The sequence below is a fragment of the Pezoporus wallicus genome, unplaced genomic scaffold, assembly GCF_028554395.1.
Source record: "Pezoporus wallicus isolate ANWC-B61680 ecotype Strahan unplaced genomic scaffold, APGP_CSIRO_Pwel_v1 contig_5485, whole genome shotgun sequence".
Classification (NCBI taxonomy): Eukaryota; Metazoa; Chordata; class Aves; order Psittaciformes; family Psittacidae; genus Pezoporus; species Pezoporus wallicus.
The window spans coordinates 4021709-4044585 of record NW_026641550.1 but is presented as its reverse complement, the minus strand read 5'-3'; the positions used below and the strand labels follow the sequence as shown (position 1 = coordinate 4044585).

The window sequence follows — 22877 nt, the reverse complement described above, 5'->3', positions numbered from 1 at the left end:
GTCACATTTAATAAAATTATTCATTTTCTGATGTTTTGGTAACTCTGCAGGGCTACCTGGTGCCACAATAAGCCTACTAATTTGAGGCTTGCATGGAATTTTGGGAATATGTATTCTCTTGCTCTGTCTTGGACTTGTGTACTTATTGCACTGTGTACTCTAGTTGCATTGTTTACAAGGATTTCAGGAGAGGCTGTTATGTGCGCTTCATTTCAAGAAAATTGTGTGGAGTGGTGAAAACAGTCTAACAAACCTCTCAGTTCCAGCATTAGTATGTCCTCATGGAGGAAAGAACCTTTCTGAGCGTTTTGGTTTGACCCAACCCATGCAAACTTACATTCATATGCAGACAGTCTGTGTGTTGTGTAAATATGACCTCCTTTATTGTTGTTTGATATTTCTCAAAGCGTTTTCTTTAGAATTTGCCTAATTGCTTGACTCAATATTTTTGTATTGTCAGGAGTGCAGACGTTGTAGATATGAAAAATATTACAATGTGCACAAAACACAGAAAGGTAGTGTGACAGGCGGTGTTCCCAGGTTAAAGTCTTTAATGGGTATTTGCATGCATTTTGAATATTGTATATTCCCATGTTAAAGTCTTTCACAGGTATTTGCATGGGTTTTGCATAGTGAAGCGTTCGTGTGCTTATTAGCCCCACACTACACTTGCAGTTAAGAAATTTGCATATGATTTGCTTTCTGTTCAGTGAAATGAGCTTTACACAAAATTTCATGTATTAACTCTTTCCATGCATGACCTATTACTGGGTGGAAGGCACTCAGAAACAAAAATAATCTGGTGCTACTTACTGTTTTGTAACAAACAAGATTGAAAGGGGAAGTATGTAGTGTTTCCATCAATAGGACCTTTCAGTAACACACGCATGTGCTTGGTGGCACGTTTCCCGATTTAATGTCATTTGTACCTAGAAAGAACTAAAATTTGAAGCTTAATCTTCATAGCAGATGCAGAAGAAGAGGCGTAGGAGAGAGACTGAGAGATTGATTTGTTGTAGTTCAGGGTTTTTTATGTGGGGTTTTGGTTTTTTGTGTGTGTTTGGTGTTCTTTTTTATTTTTTTTTTCAAGGTTTTGTGGTTTGTTTTAGTTTTTTTTAAATTTGGTTCTTGTATTCATTTGTTGCAGAAGCACTGACTTGTTGCCAGTTTCATGACTGACAGCATGAGCTGTCGATTTGTTGTGTTCCTGATGGTAAATTGCCATTTGTGTTCAGAATATTTCCTAGTATATTAATTTGGCGTCCTTCTGAACCTTCATCGATATTCATTGTTCTGTCAGATCTACAGTTTGAATTGAGATTACTCAAATCCTTGAGAAGTTAATGAAATCCTGCACTTTTCTCAAAGACTAGAGAAAAGTAATTGTACTCAAAGCCTGACTGTCAATAGTCACTAACAAATTTTACCGTGAGGTGCTCTGTAGCTCCACAGCATGTGTGACCTCCAGCTGTGTATGACTAGTTATCGTCTTGAACTGGAATTGCTTTCAGTAAACTTTAAGTTGTGGTGACTGTTACTTGTAATTCCAAGTATGCTTGCTAAACAGTAATTAATTTACCTGTTACCATACTCATGTATGACAATCTATATATCTATCTATATATATATATGTATATATACACACACATCCTTTTTTACCATGTCCTAATGTCAGTACCTGCATCTTCATGGCATTGGAAAGTTATTTTCATTACTTTGGCTGCTTGTCTTTTACCATGATCAAACTGGGCCAGTACAAGGGGTTTGTGCAAAGATAAAATAGACTGTAATTTCTGCTTTCAAATTACAATATCCCCCTGCCCTGTTTATTTATGTAATATGATTGCAACCTGCTGGTTTTATGCTGTCACTAAGTATCAAATATCTCTTCAGCAATGCCTGATAGCTTTTTTCATCTGTAAGATGAAGAATAAAATACTGACCTAGGGCAGAAATATTTAGTGGTCTGAGAAATCCAGAATACATGATTTGTTCTGCAAGATGTGTTTGAATGTAGATAGCAGCATACCGGTGCTAAGGAAAAAGAACCTGTAGATCTTCTCTCCTCATCCTTGAAATTTGGAGGTGGTCCTCGTTGCGTCACTTGTTAGTGTTCCATTTTGGTTCCTAAATACTGTGTAGTACAGGCTTCAGTGCCAGCATGAGCAGCTGCCATTGTCTTCCCTTTGTGTGCTTCAGCTGGGCTGGTGCAGATAAGTCTGTCTCCTGTGTTACATAGCTGTAAGTTGTGTCTGTATGCCAAAACCGGCCTGCTGCTGTGCTACTGGGACAGGACTGAAGAACTTCTGTAATGAATGAAATTGCTGGTTTTTCCCCCAGTGATTTACTGCTGTTGGTGATGGCTTCATATTTCTTTAGCTTAATACACTGCACTAGGCAGAACAATAAGCTGTGTTTGTAAGCCTGGATTTTGCCTGTGGTTTACATATTTCATCTTTTGAAAACATACTTGGAGTTCAGTAGATTAAGTTCAAAGAAAGTAACTTTTTTTTTTCCCCACAGTCTGGTCTTGAATTTAAGTAATCCCTGTATTTAGGTGATTAAAGGAAAAATAACTTCATTATGTTGATCGATGTCAATACTGTATGAACATCAGAAATTCAAATTACATCTGATTACGCAAGAAAAAGTGTATTATGTAGTCTATTGGTGTACCTTGAAGGGAAAATGTATTTTGAAACTCATTACAAAACAGATAAATATGCATTTTCCCCAAGAAGTAGTCTTTAACTTTTGTATCTGAAAGTCATTGTTAATGATTTCAGAATTAGGTTTCATATCTGCAGTAAAAATGCTCTGGGAACAAATCTGAAACTTAACTAGTGAGACTTAAGAATTATTGTTGTACAGATTGATAGCCTTTTTAGTGATAGGGTAGCAGTGTTTCTGGTCACATGGAGACAATATATATAAAAGGTGCTATTTAAAATGAGTGTTCAAAAATGTTTCATTGTCTTGATTGTGCTAAAAATAGTAGCACCAGCAAATAAGAAGGCAAACTAAAAATCATCAAAGGCTTTTTTTGTTCCATTTCTTCCAATTTCCTCAACTGACTCCTGTTAACTAACCATGGCCAGGCTGCTTTGCCTTCCAGTCTGTGAGCATGGGAGAAGCGCCATACCCAAAAGAGCTGGGTTCTACGTAACTGCTGGAATTATTTGTTTAGTTTGAGACAGTTATATCTACACAGTATCTTTTAAATAGAGGCAGTTTGAATGGTGTTACAGAACGGAAAATTTGACAACAGTAAGGTTTAGCATAAACACAAAACTCTGCCTTTTACAGAGAGGGTATTTTTGGGGGTAGACCTTGGTTTAAATTTCTTCTCCCCAGATGCCTGTATGCTTTGTTTAAAATCTCTGGACGTAACACCTGTGTTCAGGTAGTGTTTTGGGCGCTGGTTTGTACTTATATTATCTTGGCATTCTTGAACTCATTCTACCGTGGTGCTGTCAACAGGAGTGTTGTGTAAGGACCCTGTTCCAGTCTTCCCCATATAGTTTCTTGTCTGAATACCGGCCTAGGAATTAAAGATTGTTGCCTCGCCTCTAAGAAAATGTAGAAGACTCTCTATTATCCTTTTGCACTGTGTCAAATTTTAAATCTGCTAGAAGAGAAGCTGAGCGGGGCTTCTAACTTAATCACGTAGGTGACTTAATCTTCACCGCATAGACCAAACATGTCTTGTGTATTTTAGCATTACAGCTCATCTCTTGTGGAGTGAGAAAGATACAGTAATCATCTCCCATTTCCTGCTATGGCTGAACGTGGCTTTGTGAGCATTGCAAACACCTCAGTGTATTTAAGAATGTCTGGTTTTTGGCTGACTGCTCTAGTGCAAGAGCAGGGACAATTTAAGTTGTGTTTGTAGCTAGCTTTGTTTTAAAATATTGGGCTGTCTGGGATCTGTTTTACAAACAACGTGGACATCCAGACTGTGGGAAGAAGGTAACAGTACCCTTGAAGGCTGTCTCGGTATACGTTATCTGTCTGAGTCAGAGCCCTGTGGCTGAGACTACTTTTCTCTTTGGTGTTTAGCATCAGCTGCTTGAGACTAAGTAGCTGTTCCATTTTTCATTATAGGTATATTATTGCAACTATCTTTTAATCAATGTTGTAGCTTTTAAAGCTTGTTTTACATTGTAGAGATGTAATTGAAGGCATTACTATATTGCTCTAACCAGTCATGCTTATAACCCTCTAATGTATAGGCAATGAACTTTATTTCATCTTCTTAAGTATATTTTAAGGTGGGGCTTAAATTAGCACAACTCTGTCTATGGTCAAATGAGTTTCTGCAACTTAAGTGTTTTATTGTTGGCTAATGCTGTAGTTGCGTGTTAATCTTCTGATGGTAAAATTCTATGTACTTGTGTAAAACCATCGTTTTCTGCTTGGGTTTGTTACCTTGTTGGTTGAGTCACCTCATCTTTTTCTACATCTGCTTTTTAATTTGGATCTGTGATGTGGTGTTTGTGGAAAATTCAATGTCTCTAACAACCTAAGCCAGTCTCAGTTTGGCAAACAGTTGTACCTATTCCCCCATCTGCAAGCTACCTGCCCACGCTACTGCAACTGATAACTGAGCCTGCGCAATTTACCAAGAGGGATTATGGTCACCTAGCGCAGGGATGGTGGTTGTTGCAAGGAAGGAGGACTTGACTTGCTTCCAGTGGAAAAAGGATAGGGTTAGGGCATACTGAGGTGAATTGAAAATACATAAGGTCATGAGCCCTGATTGGATGTGCCCATGGGCATCGATGGAGTTAACAGATGCCATTATGAGGCCACTCTTAATCATCACTGGGAGAACTGCCTGATTGACTGGAGGAAATCAAGTGTCACTCCAACCTTAAAGACAGGCAAGGAGGACCCAGGGAACTACCAGCTGGTCAGCCTCATCTCAGTCAGTAGTTAGGTGGTGGAGCAGCTAATCCTGGAAACCATTTTCAGGCACGTGAAGAAGAAAGGTGACTGAGTAGCCAGCATGGCTTCATAAAGGGAAAAATTATGCTTGAGTAACCTTTAACCTACAATTAAATGACTGGCTTGGTAGAGGGGGGGAGAGCAGTTGATAGACCATCTCCCTGGGTTTTGACACTTCTCACAGAGAAGTTGACAAAGGATGGACTGAATATGCAGATGGTGAAGTGGATTTAAAACTGGCAGAATTGGTTGTACAAAGTTCCTGGGGTCTTTTGCTTCAATGCCCTCTTGCAGCAAAGAGGGCTAAGAATTCTGGGCTGCATTAGACAAATTATTGTCAGCTTTTGATTCTGTTCTGCGGTGATGTTTTAAGTATGCTTTAAAAACATACTTGTTTTCATCAACTGATTTGAAGCATGCATTTTGCGTCCTTGTGCTGCTTTGGAGCAGTTTGCACTACAGCAGCACATACCAGGCAGTGGCATGTTTCCTATTCTGATCAGTTTTTTCCTGACCTACGCTTGTATCCTTAATCGCTCAAATATTCTACTGTGGCAGAATGCTGTCATGTCTGGGTAAAATGGTGACGTTTTTAATGGGGTGCATGTGGAAACATTTGTGTATTTTTCTCACAAAAATCTTAGTCAGTGGGGAGGCTCTTATCAACACACTTGGTAGCTAGTTGTATTGTTAGTGTGGTAAGCCTATCCTGGGAACTTTCATAAGTGTCTAAATCAGAAATGAGTTACCTGTGTATGATTCCTATGGGAAAGAAAAAGAAGACTGATGAAGAAAATCTAGCAAAAGGCAGGTTGAATTTTAGTGTTCACTGTAGTTTTGGTCTGAAGAGCTTCCCTTTCTGCACTTTGCTGTAGAGTTGATATGTGCTTACATGACAAAAGCTCAGTATATGTGGCTAGAAATATTTTCATTTGAACACAAGGATATGTTTCTTGTTTTACATCCATCATCTGTACTGCTTGTTTGGGGCAGAAAGGCGCAAATATTTGTTTTGGGATGCAAGAACCTATTTATGTTGTCAGAAACAATATCGAGTTAAATTGTAATGTGTTACACAGCTTGTGCATTCTTGACTTCTGTGACATAGTATTCCATGATATGCTATAACCTGATATAATGTCAGATATTTGGGGGGTATGAGACACATTATCTGAAGCAAATACCAACCTGTTCTTGACATTCGTGAGCTGGTTCATTAATCAGTCAAACTGCATACTCATAGCTCAGCAACTCTCTAGCATCTTAAACATGAATTTCAAACAATAGGAAAGCAATGAGAATAGGAGTAAAGTTTTAACATCATGTCTGAAAGAATCATTGTTTTAAGGTAATAGTAAGCTAAGCACTGGTTTTAATGTAATCATATTTTGTACATTTTCAAAAGCTGCTATATCTTTTTAGGAAGCTTTCTTACTTGGCAAATGACCTAATTTGTGTTCAACCCCATTAGATTAAAGCAGGTTTTTTGTGAGGAGTCCTGGTGGCTGTTCCTATTTTTATTTTGGTTCTAAGGTGGTTAAATAGCCTTTGAAGTGGTAACAGTAGATTTGGAAAATGCACCCCATAAAAATCTTTATAATCTGTACAACATTTATGACTAAGGCTGATACTGTTTTATTAGATAATCAAGTGTAGTTGAAGAAGTGGATGTCCTTTTGGATACACAGATGTAAGGTCTGAAATAGAAACAGCTGACTTGAAAGGCAAATAAGGGTTCAGAACTGTTGCTTAGTCACATATCCCTGAGGAAAAGCATACCTAGTACTTACGGTGTGGACAGTGATAAGGATGATAAAATGGTTATCTTTAGGGGAAGGAGGGAAACTTCGGCTTGTTTCTCATAGAATCATAGAATAGTTAGGGTTGGAAAGGACCTTAAGATCATCTAGTTCCAACCCCCCTGCCATGGGCAAGGACACCTCACACTAAACCATGTCACCCAAGGCTCTGTCCAGCCTGGCTTTGAACGCTGCCAGGGATGGAGCATTCACAACTTCCCTGGGCAACCCATTCCAGTGCCTCACCACCCTAACGGTGAAGAATTTCTTCCTTATATCCAATCTAAACCTCCCCTGTTTAAGTTTTAACCCATTACTCTGTGTCCTATCACTACAGTCCCTAATGAAGAGTCCATCCCTAGCATCCCTATCAGTGATTTTAAGTTCTCATGGAGTGAAAGATGTGGTGGCACACTTTTCTTTGGGATGGCTCACTTTTCTGTGGGATGGGTAGTAGCTGATCTGGCTTCAAAGCTGAGTTGTCTCACTTGAGTGATGACAAGGTATAGTGGGGTGGTTGATTCAGGTTTTCTGGTGTGGGCAAGGATACCCTGTTAGGTAGGCACCGCTGGCCAATGGCTCTGTTTTAAATGTCTGGAAGTACTGATGGTTGCTAGGTAGCTCAGGGTGCTGATGAAATAAGTTTAGGACTTTTTGGAAAAGTCTGCTGGTCCTTAGGGTTGTTAAGAGGCCTTAGTTATAAAGATTTGTCAGAAACTTGCTTGCTTTGGGAATTCCTGCAAATTCTGTGCTACTTTGAGTATGTTTTTTAATAATCTATATCTTGCCATTCCTTCTTGTAATACTCCTAATAAGGTGGTACTTCTATTTGTGAAACCCATATGCTTTGTATTAGTTTGTCTTTATTCCATTTCTTGAGACCTCTGTTGGGCAAAAAATTAGTTTTCCATTTGCTTGCAGACCTTTCTGTACTTCTTACTGTGCCTTCAATGGAAGGACCATTTGGTCTGTTTATTCCTGAGGTCAAATTCACTCCTGATCTTGTATAATTTAAACACTGACACTTTCAGTTTTTCATCATTAGCTCTTAACCACATTGAGAATGCATTTCTCTAGTTGCCCATACATTTGTAGTATAGCTCTCCAAAGATTTCAGGAAGTGTTTTGTGTTAGGAGGCTGGGAATACTGAACATGATGTTTCTTAGGATACGTTTTAAGCAAATGTACTGAAAAATAGAAGATGCATTTATTTTCAATCTTTTTACAGGATTGTTCATCAGAAAATAATACAAAACAGACTCAAGACAACACTCTGGCTAATGGCTGTCTGCTGTGGCGATATGTGCATAAAAAATAAAGAAGGATTATGGGACTTCCTCTAGAATTTTTCTTCCAAATGCAGTAGCAACTTCTTTGAGGAGATTAAAAAAACCCAAACCAAATCAACTTTACAGCTCATGTTGGAGTTTACCTCTAGACTGACATGTGTTAATTATTTGTTCTTATATTAAATTTTTTCCATATATGGGCAACAAATATCAGCTGTGGGCTAGGAATACTTCTGGTAAAATTCCTTGAATATTTTCATGCATGGTAAAAAAGACATTAGATGTGCAGTTACCAAATAGGGAAACAAAGGCAACTGGAAGATTCTGGTACCATGTTATTTGGAGTGTGGTATTAAAATGAAGTATTAAACATTTGTGAATAGTGACTTTTTAAAGAATGATACACACACTGTTTTTTCGAAGGGGTTGGTGTTAAATGTGCACCTGCTTAAAGAGGTGTAGTAATTTTTCCCCTTTGAGGTAGGCATTCTAATAGTGTCTATCAAATTTGCTTCTGTAACAGAATAGAGACCACTGAAATGCCTATGATGAAACTGAAATCTTCCTGTGAAACTGAGGGTGCGATATACAGAATGTCTGCATTTTGGTTTCCTAGCAAATACTCAACTCTTCATAATTTTGCAGAAGACTCGTGTGTGTTGGTGGAAGGGGAATGTTATGCTTGGCTTCTACTTGCTTTAGTAAATGGATTTAAGCAATTAAATTTAACTATCTATTTCACTAATGATCTGTTTCAAATGGCTTCGTCAGTAAGCATGCCTGTTTATGCATTCTAGTGGCACTTTCTATAGTCATTAATTTTGTACAGGTTTTATTTTGGATGTTAATATGTTGAAAGAAGTATATCCTTATATGGTTCTGCTGTGTGCTTCCTAAACATTGTCTTAAGCTGAGTCGTCTTCCTGCCAAATCTCAAACACAGGCCCTGTGAAAATTCAGAAGCTGTTGGTGTCATCTTTGATTTTTAACGCACAGTTACTACCCCGACTTAATTAAAATCTTCAGCCTGAGTGTAACGATGAGAGATCCGTACCTTTTTAGTGCATACATTAACTTTTTTGAATAGTTTAAGCCTTGCAAGAACTTCTTAAGTTATGGCCAGCCTGAATGGATAGAGGCCTTCAATAAGCTTCCTCAAACAGCTAAATCATTAGATTAGCCATTAAGTGTCTAGAAATAATGTTCAAAAATGCAGAAGCAGCACATCTGTAATAATTGCCAATAGAACTTCAACATATGCTGTGTATCAAAGTGAGAGAAGTGAGTCGGCTCCTTATTTTATGACACCCAGTAAAGTTGTACTTTAAAGTTTTATTTTTAAGGAAAAAAGTATGTATTATATAGTAAAAAGAGAGTGGGGAACAAAGAGAGGAAGTCACTCAAGGTTTTGAGTAGGGTCTAATAATTTGTAGTAAGTGCCAAATACTGTTTTGGAAAGTAAGTGTAATGCTGGGTCTCAAGTTCCTCAGCAGAAATGGAGAATATTGCAAGAATCTTGACTGTGAGGAGCTGCAGACTTTTGATTACAAGTTACTTGTTTAGTGTTCAAAAACCCGGTTTCTTCAGTGTATCTGCTCCGGAATAACTTGTTTTATTCTTCATCACATGGGCTAACTTGGTAATAATAAATGTGCTTTCATGGAGGACATTTTTTAGGAAATTATGCCTATTGAGTCTTTGCTTGGTCCGAGGATCTAATTGGGCTTTATGTGTATAAGTGGTCACATTTACTGGGGAGTTTGGACTGTGTGTGCCGTTTAAAATCAAATACAGCAACTGTAGTAATTATTTTGATCCTGTACCAACTGAGAATTTAAAGACACTACAGGTTGTAACAAAGACACATGGCTCAGCATGAGGAATACAAATAAAATTCATTTCATTTTAAACCAAAGCTTAGCAATTCACTAAAGTGAGCATTTGTAGTGCTGTGAAAATGGACTTACTGTAGATCACTCACTTAGCAAGAAAGGTAAAAAAACTTCTACTTGGTTGGGGCACAAAAGAGATATGTTAATTTTATTTTTTTCCCCTGCAAGTAAGGCAGAAGTTAAGGCAATGTTGTTGTTCAGGAAGCTGCACTGTGGGGTGATTCTGAAATAGGGGGTTACATGGCAGTGGCCGCTTCTGTGTGAAGTCAGGAACTGCCTTTGCTGGCCATGTAGGGCTCCCCAGCCTCCTTGTCAGTGGCCAGGTGGCATGAATGGTTCCAGGCTGGATCTAAGGGCAGCTGGTGACTTTACCTCCTACCTGGGATACAGGCAGGGCAGAGTGCCTGCAGGCTGGAATGTCCAGAAGAACTGAAGTCATCCTGTCTTGGGCAGTCTCAGGGCTACAGATGTTTGGAATTTATCTCAAGGGTCTCAAGATCCCAGTCATAGACACTGAGCTTGGAACAGAACTTTTCAAAGTCTGTTGATGCCCTCAGAGCTGAAAGTGAGTTTTCTAACTGAGAGAATCTGGGAGCCCTGGCACAGCTAGGGGGTTGTGAGGTGGTGGACTCTGAAAGCACCTGTGTTGAAGGCAGGAGTCTTGTAGAAGCTTTGAAGTGGGCAGCACAGGAACCTCTGCGGTGAAGTAGGTGTTTTCTCAGTTTTACAGCTAGTAAGGTTTGGCAAAAGGTATCTTTTCAAAGCTACTTCCAACATTGTGTGCTAGATGCCAGGTGATTAATGGAAAAGACATTGCATATGTTTGCAAGGCTCAGTGATGATTAATAGCTACTAAAAGCCTGTAACAAATAGTGCTGTGGTGTCTGTTTTGTGAATTTACTGTTAATGTAAGTTTTAATACGTTTTTTTTTTTTGGCAGAAACTTCAAACAAACTTTACTTTTTTTGGGGGGTGATAAAGCTCTGTTATCTTTAACAAGAAACATTGACAGGTTATATCCATGATGTAATAAATACTGTGCTTTTCAACAGAAAAAAATACAATTGGAAATTGTCCTGAGGGTGGTAGTGCTTTTAGTAGTTTAATTTCCTGAATTTTCTGTATACTGCTTTTGTGTCCTCTCAATTACAGTTGCTTCCTCCCTGTTCCCATTACATTTATATACCCTTTCTCTCCATCGTGGGCTCAGTTTTAACTATAGAGGTCAGTGCTTATACTGTTTGGTTTGTGAAATAAATTATCAAAAGAGACTCTAAACATCTATTAATGAAAGACTGTGGTTAACATTTTAACGTAGCATCCGGCACTTCCTTCTGTGTTGGGCATTAGTCAGTTGTCCGTACACTGCACATAGCTCACTCTGGCCCCTGTAGTTCCTCTTTGAAAGCAAAGGAAAGGTAAATTAAAAAACATGTGCTAAATGAAAACAACTGTAACGGCAGTAGAGCCATAAATTATATATATATATATATATGTACAAAGGAAGAATAGTAATCATGTGAGATACCAGATTAAACTTCAGCCATCAACATGGACAAAGAGAAATTTGCATAAAGATAGAATCATAGAATCACAGAATGGTTTGGGAGATCTTAAAACTCATCTAGTTCCAACCCCCCGCCAGGGAAAGGGACACCTTCCACTAGACCAGGTTGCTCACAATAGCAAATGTAAAATAAACTCTGGATAACTACAGGTCTTGAAGTCTTAAAAGCAATAATGTTGAAGTATCTTCACTCTACTGAAAAGAGAAAAGTGAAAATGGCTTCTGAAATATCTTGGTTCCTTTAAGCTGTGTAGTGAAATGTAGGTTTTCTGTTGTTACTCTTCACCTGGCCTTCAAAGTAGAAAAGACGCTAACAGTGCAAAGCCTGGGGCAGGGGAGGACAGCCCTGTGTGCTTTGATACATCAACATCACTGTTTGTGACAGTGCTTGATACCTTGAGGTGCTGCTTCCAAACTAGATGAGAAAATGATCCTCAACCCCCCCCCCCCCTTGTTTGTCAAAATAATCTTTTTGTTTTGGGGAGCTTCTGCTCCATCAAATAATGCACACGTGGTGCCTCAAACTAGTGGTGTACTGGTTTGTGCTTGATGAAATTGGATCTGTCTGGAGCCATAAAGCCACAATTCCCTATGCAAAACTGGCATACTTGAACTTTTGGCACTTGCTGTTGAAAGGTTCAAAATAGACTTGTCTTATTGTATGCAGATTTATTAGTACTGGAAGAGTATCTTCTGTTGTAGGATTTTTTTTTTTTGTACAAATAACAGAAACCTAACAAAATTGGCTCTTTAATAGAATATTAACTAAACCTGCAATCGAGATTGGAAAGAGACAGGATAGTGAAATTATGTGAAACTGTAATGGTTATCTCTGTATTGGTAGAGAAATACTCAACCTCTTTAAGGACTACTTAGTTGAAACCTGTTGGTGGGATTTTGTGGAGAAGCTTGCACTGCTGATTGCTGCAGTGCATCTGTCAGTTCTGTGTGTTAAGAGTGAACTTTAATTTCTGATGTGTTCTGTCTGGAGCTTTCACAAGCACTAGTTTCTGCTGATAATCTGAGCTGGGGATGATGTCTGGGAATTAACCACAGTAAAGGTTTATCTGGCTGCTGGGTATGGTACTTTAAGACCATATCTACTGCTTTTCAGAAAACTGATAAAGTAGCAAATAGATGAGGTGTGAAGGTAGTTCTGAGAAAGTCAATAAATAGCCGGAAGCTACAATTTAATAAGCGTTTGGACATATCTGGCTCAAATAGCTTATATATTTTAACTCTATTAAAAGTGGTAGACGGAGCTTAAATCCGTATTCCCTGTGGCGTTAGGTATCAGGAGAAATAAGTGGAAGCAAGGCATTTGAAATCAATAAATTGCTTCTAGGCACAACTTAATGCAGACAGAATTTAGAGAAAAAAGATTGTGAAACAGATACAGAAATGAAATTTAGCTTTAATTTGCAGACTAGAGCAAAAACGTAATCCTGGTTCTTGTGAAAATGGAGATTAGGAAGTTATAGGAGTGAGGAAGTTCAGTGCCATGGGCTAACTTGTACAGAACAGGTGTACTGAAAAAGTAAAAACATCTGCAGAGTAAAGCTGCTCTCCAGACTAATGTTATGCATTTATGGTCCCACTTAAGGCATTAAACTGAAAGAGGGTAGATTTAGAGTAGATTTTAGGAATAAATTTTTTTATCTTCCCTGTGAGGGTGGTGAGGCCCTGACACAGGTTACCCAGAGAAGGTGTGGTTGCCCCATCCCTGACAGTGGTCAAGGCCAGGCTGGAGCACCTTGAGCAGTCTGACCTTGTGGAAGGTGCCCCTGTCCATGGCAGGGGATTGGAACTGGATGTCCCTTCCAACACAAACCATTCTATGATTAAATTACCTGTGTTTTATAGTACACTTTAAATGAAGCAAAGATTCTTTCTCATTTGCTTAGAAATTTTGCTGTACTTGGGAATCTACTTCACTGCTTCAAGCTTTCTTTTGTTGGACATATTTGTGGCTTGTAGGGTCTATAAGTGTGAGAGGCTTCACGGAGCAGGTAACTCAAGTGATGCCATTGCATTTTATAGAGAACTTTGGTTTCTGTCTGCTGTGCCTAACCCAGCAGGTTGTTACCTGGCTGCATGATAGGACTGAAGCAACCTCAGTTTATTTTCTTGCTTTGTCCTCCAAAGAGGCAATGAGGGAAAGCTGTTAACAATTCATTAGCTGCAGATAGCATTTGTTTAAGTAAGACTTGTCAGAGCGTTACACCTAAGGGAGGTTAAAATGATCTTCCTGGAGCAGATTCCAGTCAATCTTTCTTGACTCTGAAATATTTATTACTGTTTACAGTGAATTCATATGGACTCATATGACATGTACAGGAAAACATAAAATTTTCAATTTTCATTCACCTGTGGCTTTGCTGTCAGCATATGAAATCAGCTGCTTATGCTTTACAACCAATTTGTTTTTTACCGTAGAAAACATCACAGCATGTGATGTTCCCAAATCATTATCTTAGGCACCATTTCTGACTTGCATTTTGTGTCTTACCAGGTCTCATCATCATCATCATCATCAGTTTCGCTTAAATTTTACCAGTTGTTTAGCAACTCTGATCTGTAAAATGTAATCAAATCCTCTTAATTCCTTTAAATTTTACACTGAGACTATGCATAATGCAAGTGGCGATTTCTAAAGTGTTGTACCAAAAATGAGAGTGCAGGGCGTTCTGTTTTTTTTTCAGTGAGCCCCATGAAAGCTAGAGTTTCATCTGGAGCTCGCACATCAGCTGTGATCCTTCTATGGCAGTAGTTAGTCTCCTCTAAGACACTTGGTAGCACATCTGTAGGAGTTGTGTTGAAGCACTCATGGGGGGTTAGAACTATTGTGATCTGTGTTTGATCAGCTGTTCAGTATTTTCTGTTGGTTTGCTATGCTACCCAAATTATGAAAGGGCTGGGTTCTGGGGATGGCTTAAAATTTGTCAAAAAGTTATTGCATATAGAAGTGTAGACTGAAATAGCTTGTGCCTATGAATCTACGCAATTACTTTGTGTTCAGGAACAGGACAGAAGTAAGGGATAACTTGGGATCTTGGCTTATTTGTATCAACATCCTGCATGGTTTGATCAAGTGATAGAAACTCTGAAACTACCTGTTTACACTTGTAAGATGAAAAGGAATTGATGTGGGGCTGGGTGCATATTTAATATGTGGGTGTTGAAGGTAAACCAGTTAATATTTGCAATGCGTTTTGAAACTTTAGTTGTATGGTGTTGTGCAAGGCTTCTGTTGTTGATGGTTGACCAGACAGTTAGTGGCTAAGATAGAAGCAGTCAGTCTGCATTTGCTCATTTGAATAACTTTGGTGTTTTGCATATGAAGCTGTATGCAGGGAGTACAAAGACAAAAAAGCACTGAATCATACTGTGTGTGTGCTATTTCTGGAAGATCGAGCATACTTAGGACTTGGAGGAGGAGGAGGAGTTTCTGGGATATTTCCAAATTCTGTCAACAAAACAAATTCTACCTGCATTAATCAGCAGAATGAGTCGTTGGAGTTACTTGAATGTCATGTTAGTGAAGTCTGGCTGAAAGAGTCTACTTGACCTTGTTTCTAGTGCAGTGGGACTTTCCCTATGAGATTGATAAATCACTCATTATTAATCTTCATATTGAAATTATTTACATTGATCTTTAAATTTTCAGTGAAGTGAAAGAAGCAGCTAGTTGGCTCTTGGAATGTATTGAGATCATGCTTGTGCTCAAGAGCAGGATGAAATGCCCACCTTAGAACACCACGCTATGGCACCTCCATCTGCTGCTGCCCAGGATAATTTGGGTGCCTTTAAATCTCAGGTAGTGCTGTGCTGAGTAGACCCTGGCTATGCTTAGGCTTTCTGCTGACACACGTCTTATCTAGCAATGAGAGTTCTCCTTTTTTGTTTTAAGGTCTTGTTTTGTTCAAGGAATAGCTGTGTGATCCACTTTTCTCAAAGTAGTGAAGTCTTTATTTTGAAGGAATAAGCTAAAATTCAGGCTGCCTTTTCCACCTTTGGTATATAGCACCAGGTGCAGAGAGAACTTAGACTATTAGGTATCAGGAAAGAGCTATGAGAAAAAGATCATGTCATGTTGGAAGCTTTGTTTAGAGCATGGTCTTGGATCTATACTGGTAAATGATCCTTCAGGATGCCTATATAGGAGCTGTTTGACAAAACAAGTGGAACTGTAGAATGTAAAATAAAATCCAGCCCAAATTCAAATGTTTGTGGCACACAGTATTGTACCCAAAGTAGAAGACAGACATAACTGAACTATGTGTCTTTGCTTTTTTTTTTTTCTGATACATAAAGATAGCAAGCAAATAAGAAATCAAAGTGATTGGTCCTTTTCTTGGTTGGAAGAAGTAGGAACTGTTCAGTGTCTGCAGATATGGTAGCTGTGAGCTTAATATTAAAATGGAGGAGGAAAACCTGAAAGGAAGTTACTGAAATGCCCCATGGGTACTGCAATTTTAGAATGCAGGTACCTGCTACTCTTCAAAAAGAATATCCTTTGATAGTGAGCACAGCATCCTGATCTGGAAGGCTTTATAAAACTACCTGTAGTCCAGCAGTAGCTGCTGTTGAGATGTCTACCCAGTCAAGAATGAATTTACAAAAAATACTCAATTTCTTAAAACCATCAGAAAACAGAAAAGCTTACTTGTGCCATTACCTCAGTGATGGAAATCTTAATGAGGAATAAAAATAGTTTTGCGTATTTGCAGTTTAAATTAGGGCAAGAGGCAAGAGAATTTTTTTTTTTTCTAAATGAAGACCTGTCCACATTACCATATAAGCAGCCTCACTTCCCTCTTGGAGCTTTAAATAACATATTCACAGGGTGAACCAAGCTGTTACATTTTCATTAATTGTTGATGAAGTGACTTACGACCAGAGTATCTCAGAAATTGAATGGGAAAACAGAAGTCTTGTTGCAGTCCGGTTGACCCTTTTATATTTTACATCCTAATACTGCTCATAAGAGACGAGTGGGACCTTTGAAAACCATTTGTAATCTGGAAAGTTAGTACTTTAAGCATGCATTTGAGTGGTTTGTGTTGTTGGTTGATGCGTGGTAGGTTCAGAGGTGGGAACTGCTAATGTGGCTCTGAGATTTCAAACATAATGCCATTTGGAAGTTCATGGTAACTTGTGGTTTTGATTTGTAGTTGCCTTTGAGGGAAGAGACAAGCAAAAAGTCTTGGAATCTTTTCTGTAAGACATGTTTGTGGTGGTTTAAACCCAGCCAGACAGCTTGTTCACTCGCTTCCCCCCCTTCTTGCCTTCCCCCTACTCCCGGAGGGACAGAGAGGAGAATCGACAAGAATGCAACTCCCACAGGTTGAGATAAGAACAGTTTAGTACCTAAGGTATAACACAAATCACTACTGCTACCACCAATAATAACAATGATAAAGGAAATAACAAGGGAAGAGAATACATCACCTCACCACCAGCCAACCGATAACTTGCCCCGCCCCCCCCAGCCTGACCAAGCACCGACCGATACCTCCTCCAACCCTGCAGTCTCCCAGCCCTTCTGGGTAACTCCCAGTTACATCCTGGGCATGACATGCTATGGTATGGAATACCTCTTTGGTCAGTTTGGGTCAGGTGTCCTGTCTCTGCTTCCTCCTGGCTTCCCCTCCTCCCTGGCAGAGCATGAGCCTCACAAAGGCCTTGGTCAGGGTAAACATTACTGAGCAGCAACTAAAAACATCAGTGTTATCAGCACTGTTCTCAAGCTGAGAGTCAAAAAAACAGCACTGCACCAGCTACTAAGAAAGAGAAAAATGACTGCTACTGCTGAACCCAAGACACAAAGAATGGTCTGGAAAGCAAAAGCAAGTATTTAAATAAATAAATTGCTTTCTCCTGTTCTTCTCAACCTTGTGTATTTTTCCTCTGCCAAGCAGAGCATATTGTCTAGAAACAAACAACCAAAGTTAATGTCCCCAGAGGAAGATGTACCTTCCTTCTGCACTGATGACTCACAGCACTTCTGAACTAATATTTATTAAAAGAGATTCTTTCCCAATGCTTGTTGAGGTTCCTTGATACCCAGTGGCCCAGGAAATCATTAAATTAACCAACACCTAATTTCAGTAACCCGAGGACCAAGAGTGGGTTCCTGTGACACAAGGATGTTGAAAGAAAGTAAGAAGTTTGGTAACTTTGTTCCAGTCAAGATGCTGGGTTATTTTTGTAACTGGATGTGAGATGTCCTCATGCTTAGATTTTTGTGTTTTCTGGGGGAAGACAATTCACATGGAGTCCATTTGTGAGCACATGCTCCAGATACATAACTTGGGTGTTACTGGGTCTGGCTTCAGAGCATAAAATGCCAAGCAGGAAGGAGGCAGAGCTGTTTTGGAAGGGAGAATGCATAGTACAAAACATTAAAGGAGAGGCCCATAAATGGGAACAGAGGCTATACTGCAGTTCATGAAAACAGTGAAACTAGAGGTATATCTGTTGTGCAAGAGAGTTAGAAGGAAAATCGGGGTGAGAAGGAAGACTTGCTGGGAGCTTAGAGGGATAAGGAGAGCTGGAAGAAAAGGCTGTGGGAGAGCCTTCTGTGATTACAGAGAAAGATCTTGCAGATTGAAGTTACACAGGTGGATGTACAGGATTTAAAAGAATGTCATAGAAATTATGAGTCACGTTTTTTAAGCAAGCAGTGCTGAGCAAATCAGCTCTTTTGGTACAAGGAGGAGTGATGTGCTGCGGAAAGTAAAGAAGGGCTATTCTCTTTGGGTGTCACTATCTGTGTTTCTTTCACTTCAGTGTTCTGTGTGTGTTTTGATTTTTCAAGGAGATGTGGTTTAAGGGGGACCAGAATAAAACAAAGTTTTGGAAAAAGAATTGGAAGAAGAAAGGCTTCAGTTAAACCACCAGGGCAAGACGAATTCAATTGTTCAAATTTCAACTTATAGTATTACTTCAGTCTTAAAAGGTTCTGCTGATTTATGATTCCTAAAATGATAACAAACCCAAAAATGCTATTAGAAAAGAATTGTAAATACTGTTTTCCTCTGTAGGTATACTGATGTTTCAGCCTCTTGCTGTTTTATCCTCTCAGTATTGCATAATGCAACCAATTCATGTTTTCCAGAGCTTCCCAATTAACTGAAGTGTTCAGAAGTTTCCATGACCTTTAGGTTTCTTTGTACTCTTACGTTGTTTTGCAAAGAGTATGATAGATTTTGTGGTTTACTTCCAGTGTAGCCTTTCTTTTATGGGAAAGATGTCACAATGCAAAAAAGCCATGGTTTTGAGCATTGAGTACAATGCTGATTTGACATAACTTTTTTCCAAAAATTTCCAAAAACAGGAAGTACCTCATGAAAAAATAGTGAGCAGCAAAATATCATTTTAAAAGTATAATTTTAAAAGTATCATATATGGAAAAAAGGCAGAAGAAAGGAGATCCTCTAAGGGAAGTTTGTTGCAGGGTATAGAAAAGGACACCTGTATCTTGTGTTCAGGACTGTAGTTGATTGTCACTGTGCCTTTGGTTCTTGCTTCAGTTTTGCCTGTCGCAGTACACAGCATATATGCCTTGCTGGAAAACCTTCTGTGAAGCTCAGGTTGTCCACTTCAGTCACATCTGTGAGTTCCCAAAATCAGGCCTCTGTTTTTCACTGAAATCTTGGGATGTTTCTCCAAAACCTTGTGGTCTAATGGAGGTTTCTGCAGACAATGGGCTTTAGGCTGCGGAATGAATGAATCTTGGCTATCCTGTGACCTTACAAGGTGGAGGCTGGAGATGGAAAAGGTGGAAGGTGAAGACCTTCCAAGGAAGGGTGCACAGGCTGCCTTAGTAGGCCCAGTGCTATATTCATACATTGTTTACCATCCTGATGTAAATACTTCATGTCTGTCTGCCTGGAGTATAAACAGAACTGTTGGTTCTGTCTGCCCCTGCCCGTGCAGGCATGTATTTAGAAGCCTGAGCTTATTAGTCAGAGATGTTTTACTCTTTCTTTGGGCACATGCTGAACACTACCAACTACTCATGTCAGAACACTGATTAACATACATATATAAAGGTATATATGCATATAGCCAGTCCCTCCAATCTCCCTGCCCCAAATAAAGAAGCCTGACTCCTGGTGTTGCTTAATATTTAGTAATTATGAAGCCTCAGGATCTTGTTTATACACGCCAACTCTGATCTGGTATTTTGATCCATGTTTGCTGTAGCATGTCCATCGAGGCCTTGCATTTAGTGTAAGTGCATCAAAAGTTCTGAAAGCAGAATGTAATCGCTGACAAGTTGTCCCACAATGTAAATGTAAAACCTGTAGATGCCCCACAGGTTGTAAATGCAACCTGTTGTAGGAAATAAAAAAGTTCCCTGTTGGTAAACAAATACTGAACTTCTTTTAAGACTGAAATTTGATTGAGAAAATACAGTAGATCATAAGGAATCTACACCCATGCATGTAATACCTTGTGAGCAGTGCAGTAAAGAACTAAGATAATTCAGTTATTTTGCAGAATTGTGGTATGAACTCACTTATTAATCCACAAAATAAAAACTTGTGTGTAAATAGATTCATAAAAGAGAATGAGAGTTAATAGAAATACAAAAAGGTACAGAAATGGAACAAATAATACTATGGCTGTAAGGAGAGGACAAGCCTCTACTACGCTTTTATTTTTCTTAAATGATTTTTAGGTGTAAACATTAATGAGATTCCTTTTCCCAAAACTGCCTGGAAGATTTTATTATGCAGAGACTTTATTCTGCACCCTCTGTTCTGCAGATGATGAAACCTGTGAAGGAATGAATTTGAATGTATTTCGGAGATATTTTTCTATGTGTGAAATACATTTAAGTATTGCAGTTGTTGTCTCTCAGACTCCCAGTCAAGGAGCTAATATATTAGTGGAATCCAAATTGCTATATGAAAGGGTTTCTGTTGGGTTACTGTGAAAGGTCTTCCTAAAGGTAAATGTTTTAGTATTTCAAATGCCGTTTTGAAGAAAGAGGGTTGTCACAGTGAAGCTATCTCTTCCTTCACTTGTGGAGACCACAGCACAAGGAGGAACTGAAACCAAGCCTGGAATATTTCTGTATTAAGGCATCTCTCCTCTGAATAATGATATTAACTTGAAAAGTGTTATGCTCTATAGTGATGGATGATTCCTATGGAAACTCTTGCTGTTAAATGGATTCCCAGCCTCCTGACTGACAGTGTCAGCCTGTTGTTATTTAGTCGTGTCCCCTCTGCATCCCTGTCCCCTGATTCTCATGTGGGATGTGGTAATGGCTGTGGAGCTAAATTTGGAAACATTTTATGCTGCTGAAAAGAATAAGATATGCAAAGTTTTGGCTAAAGTGAGAGAACTGTTCATTCTTCCTTTGCAAACAAACCCCAACAAAACCAACCCCAAAATCCCACCAAAAGTCCCGCAAAGAAATGCTTGTGTGTGTGTTTTTGTTTTGTTTTGTTTTTTTCTAGAACACGAAAATCCAAACAGCAAACCAAAGTCCCCTTCCAAGAATGTAGTTGTTTGAAATGTTGAGTATAAAGTTGTTTTGTAAACAGCTTATTGATAATGGCTGCATTTATTTGTTTGTTGTTTTGTTTTGTTTTGTTTTTTGCATGATGTGAAGTAGGAGTTGACAAGTTGGGTAATTTTTAACACAGATTTGTATCTCTGTCTTCTAGAAAACTCTGCTGAAGCAGATTTATGGCTGCTGAACAGTTGTACAGTAAAAAATCCTGCTGAGGACCACTTCAGAAACTCAATCAAGTAAGTTGTTTCCCTAAAAAGATACTTAATTGTGAATGAATATTGCATGTTTTCATTTTAAAAGCTTCATATTTTCAATCTAGAAGTGATTTTGTGGTTTCAAGTAAGAAGTGTGCTGAGTTTGTTACAATGGTGAGTTCCCTAGAATGAATTTGTAAGGTGCAGTGAGGGTTTTGCAATTTGCAAATGATTATCAATGCACTTACTTAGGAGAGCTGCTGGCCCTGTTTAGATAGGGGCTTCTCTATCGCTTCTCAAGACAGTGTTGTAATAAGTGTGGGTCTTTTTTTTTTTCTGTTTGGGGGGTTTGGGGGTGTGTGTTTGTTTTTGTTGTTTGTTTTTTTTTTTTCCAAAAATGTGAATTGTTAGGCTCTTTTTTTCCCCTCTACTTAATTTTTACATAATCGGGCCCTTCCAATTAGAAGTGTACCAGGTACATACTTAAAACTGTTTCGCTGTTCATTTCCCTAAAAGGTGAACTGATTAGCCTATACTAGAAGTCTTGCAAAGAATATGTTATGATTTCTCTGTAACATTTTGATGGTGTTGGAAAGTATGACGTGGTAGTGACTTCTGCCTCTGACTGCGGCAGGCATACGGTTGTGATGAGAGTTAACTAGAAAATCTGTACAATTACAGCTATCATTGCCCAGTATAAATAAATACAGTGCTGTGTTTCTTGTAGATTTTACCTTCAGTAAACAAGTGTGGCTATCTTATGCAGTCATTTGTTCAGTGTGGTGCACTGGGGATGCACTGTTGGTAGAGATCCATTTTGATTAGAAAAAAAAAAGCCATAGTTTTTAATAAGCATGCTCAGAAGGTAGACAGAAGCTGGATATAAGCAGTCTGCTTGCAGTGCTAGAGTCACTAACAGCATCCAGGGGCTGTAACTTGGAACAGAAACTGCTTGTCTTTGGTAGGTGGTACAGCAGAAGGTACTTCCACCCCTTAGAGGGCTTCACCTCCTGACTGCTGGTGTTGCACTTAGTGATGAAACTGGCTTTTTGGCTTTTTTTTACAGTTGCCAAAAAAAAAAAAGCTATTCCCAGAATACTTCCAATGTGTTGGCCAACAGAGTAGATGACAAGATCTTTTCCAGTTCAGTTGTGGCCATCTTTCTATTTTACTAATCCTGTGCCAGAATTGATGTGGTATGGTGTGTGTCCTTTAAAACAGTAGAATAGAGTTGGTTAAGAAAGAGGGTACAACTAAAAGCAAATGACCAAAAGTATTTCTTGGAACTTCATGTTTGTGTTGTTGCTCTGTTAATGAGCCTGATGTGATTTGCCTGAGTTTACTGTTCTTGTTCTTTACTTCTCCCTATACAATTTCTATTCTGACACAGATATTCTGGTTGTTCTCCACTTTTTTTGTCTTTGCTGAGACTCACTACTTTCCTGAAGCATACGTCATTTTTCTCTGCTCTCAGATAGTGGCAGCTCCTCATGTGGAGAAGGCCAACTTTCATTGTTGTTTCTGACCATTTTTTATAATTATTATTGAGCACAGGGGAGAGATCCATATGTAGTGCTCTTTCATGGTACTTGGAACTGAAAGATTAAACATCATCCATATCAGAAAAGAACAGCTACAATTGTATCTGGGGTT

At 38.9% G+C, this 22877-nt stretch overlaps 1 protein-coding gene across 2 annotated transcripts in view; it reads left to right on the top strand.

Annotated features, from left to right (window-relative positions):
* Positions 1 to 22877, top strand: part of CDKAL1 (CDK5 regulatory subunit associated protein 1 like 1) — a 390007-nt gene that overhangs the window by 40885 nt on the left and 326245 nt on the right. For both annotated transcript variants that reach the window (XM_057424394.1, XM_057424393.1), the window contains exon 5: positions 21182 to 21266. In XM_057424394.1, coding sequence (XP_057280377.1) covers positions 21182 to 21266 — 85 coding nt within the window. The remainder of the gene's footprint in view (positions 1 to 21181; positions 21267 to 22877) is intronic.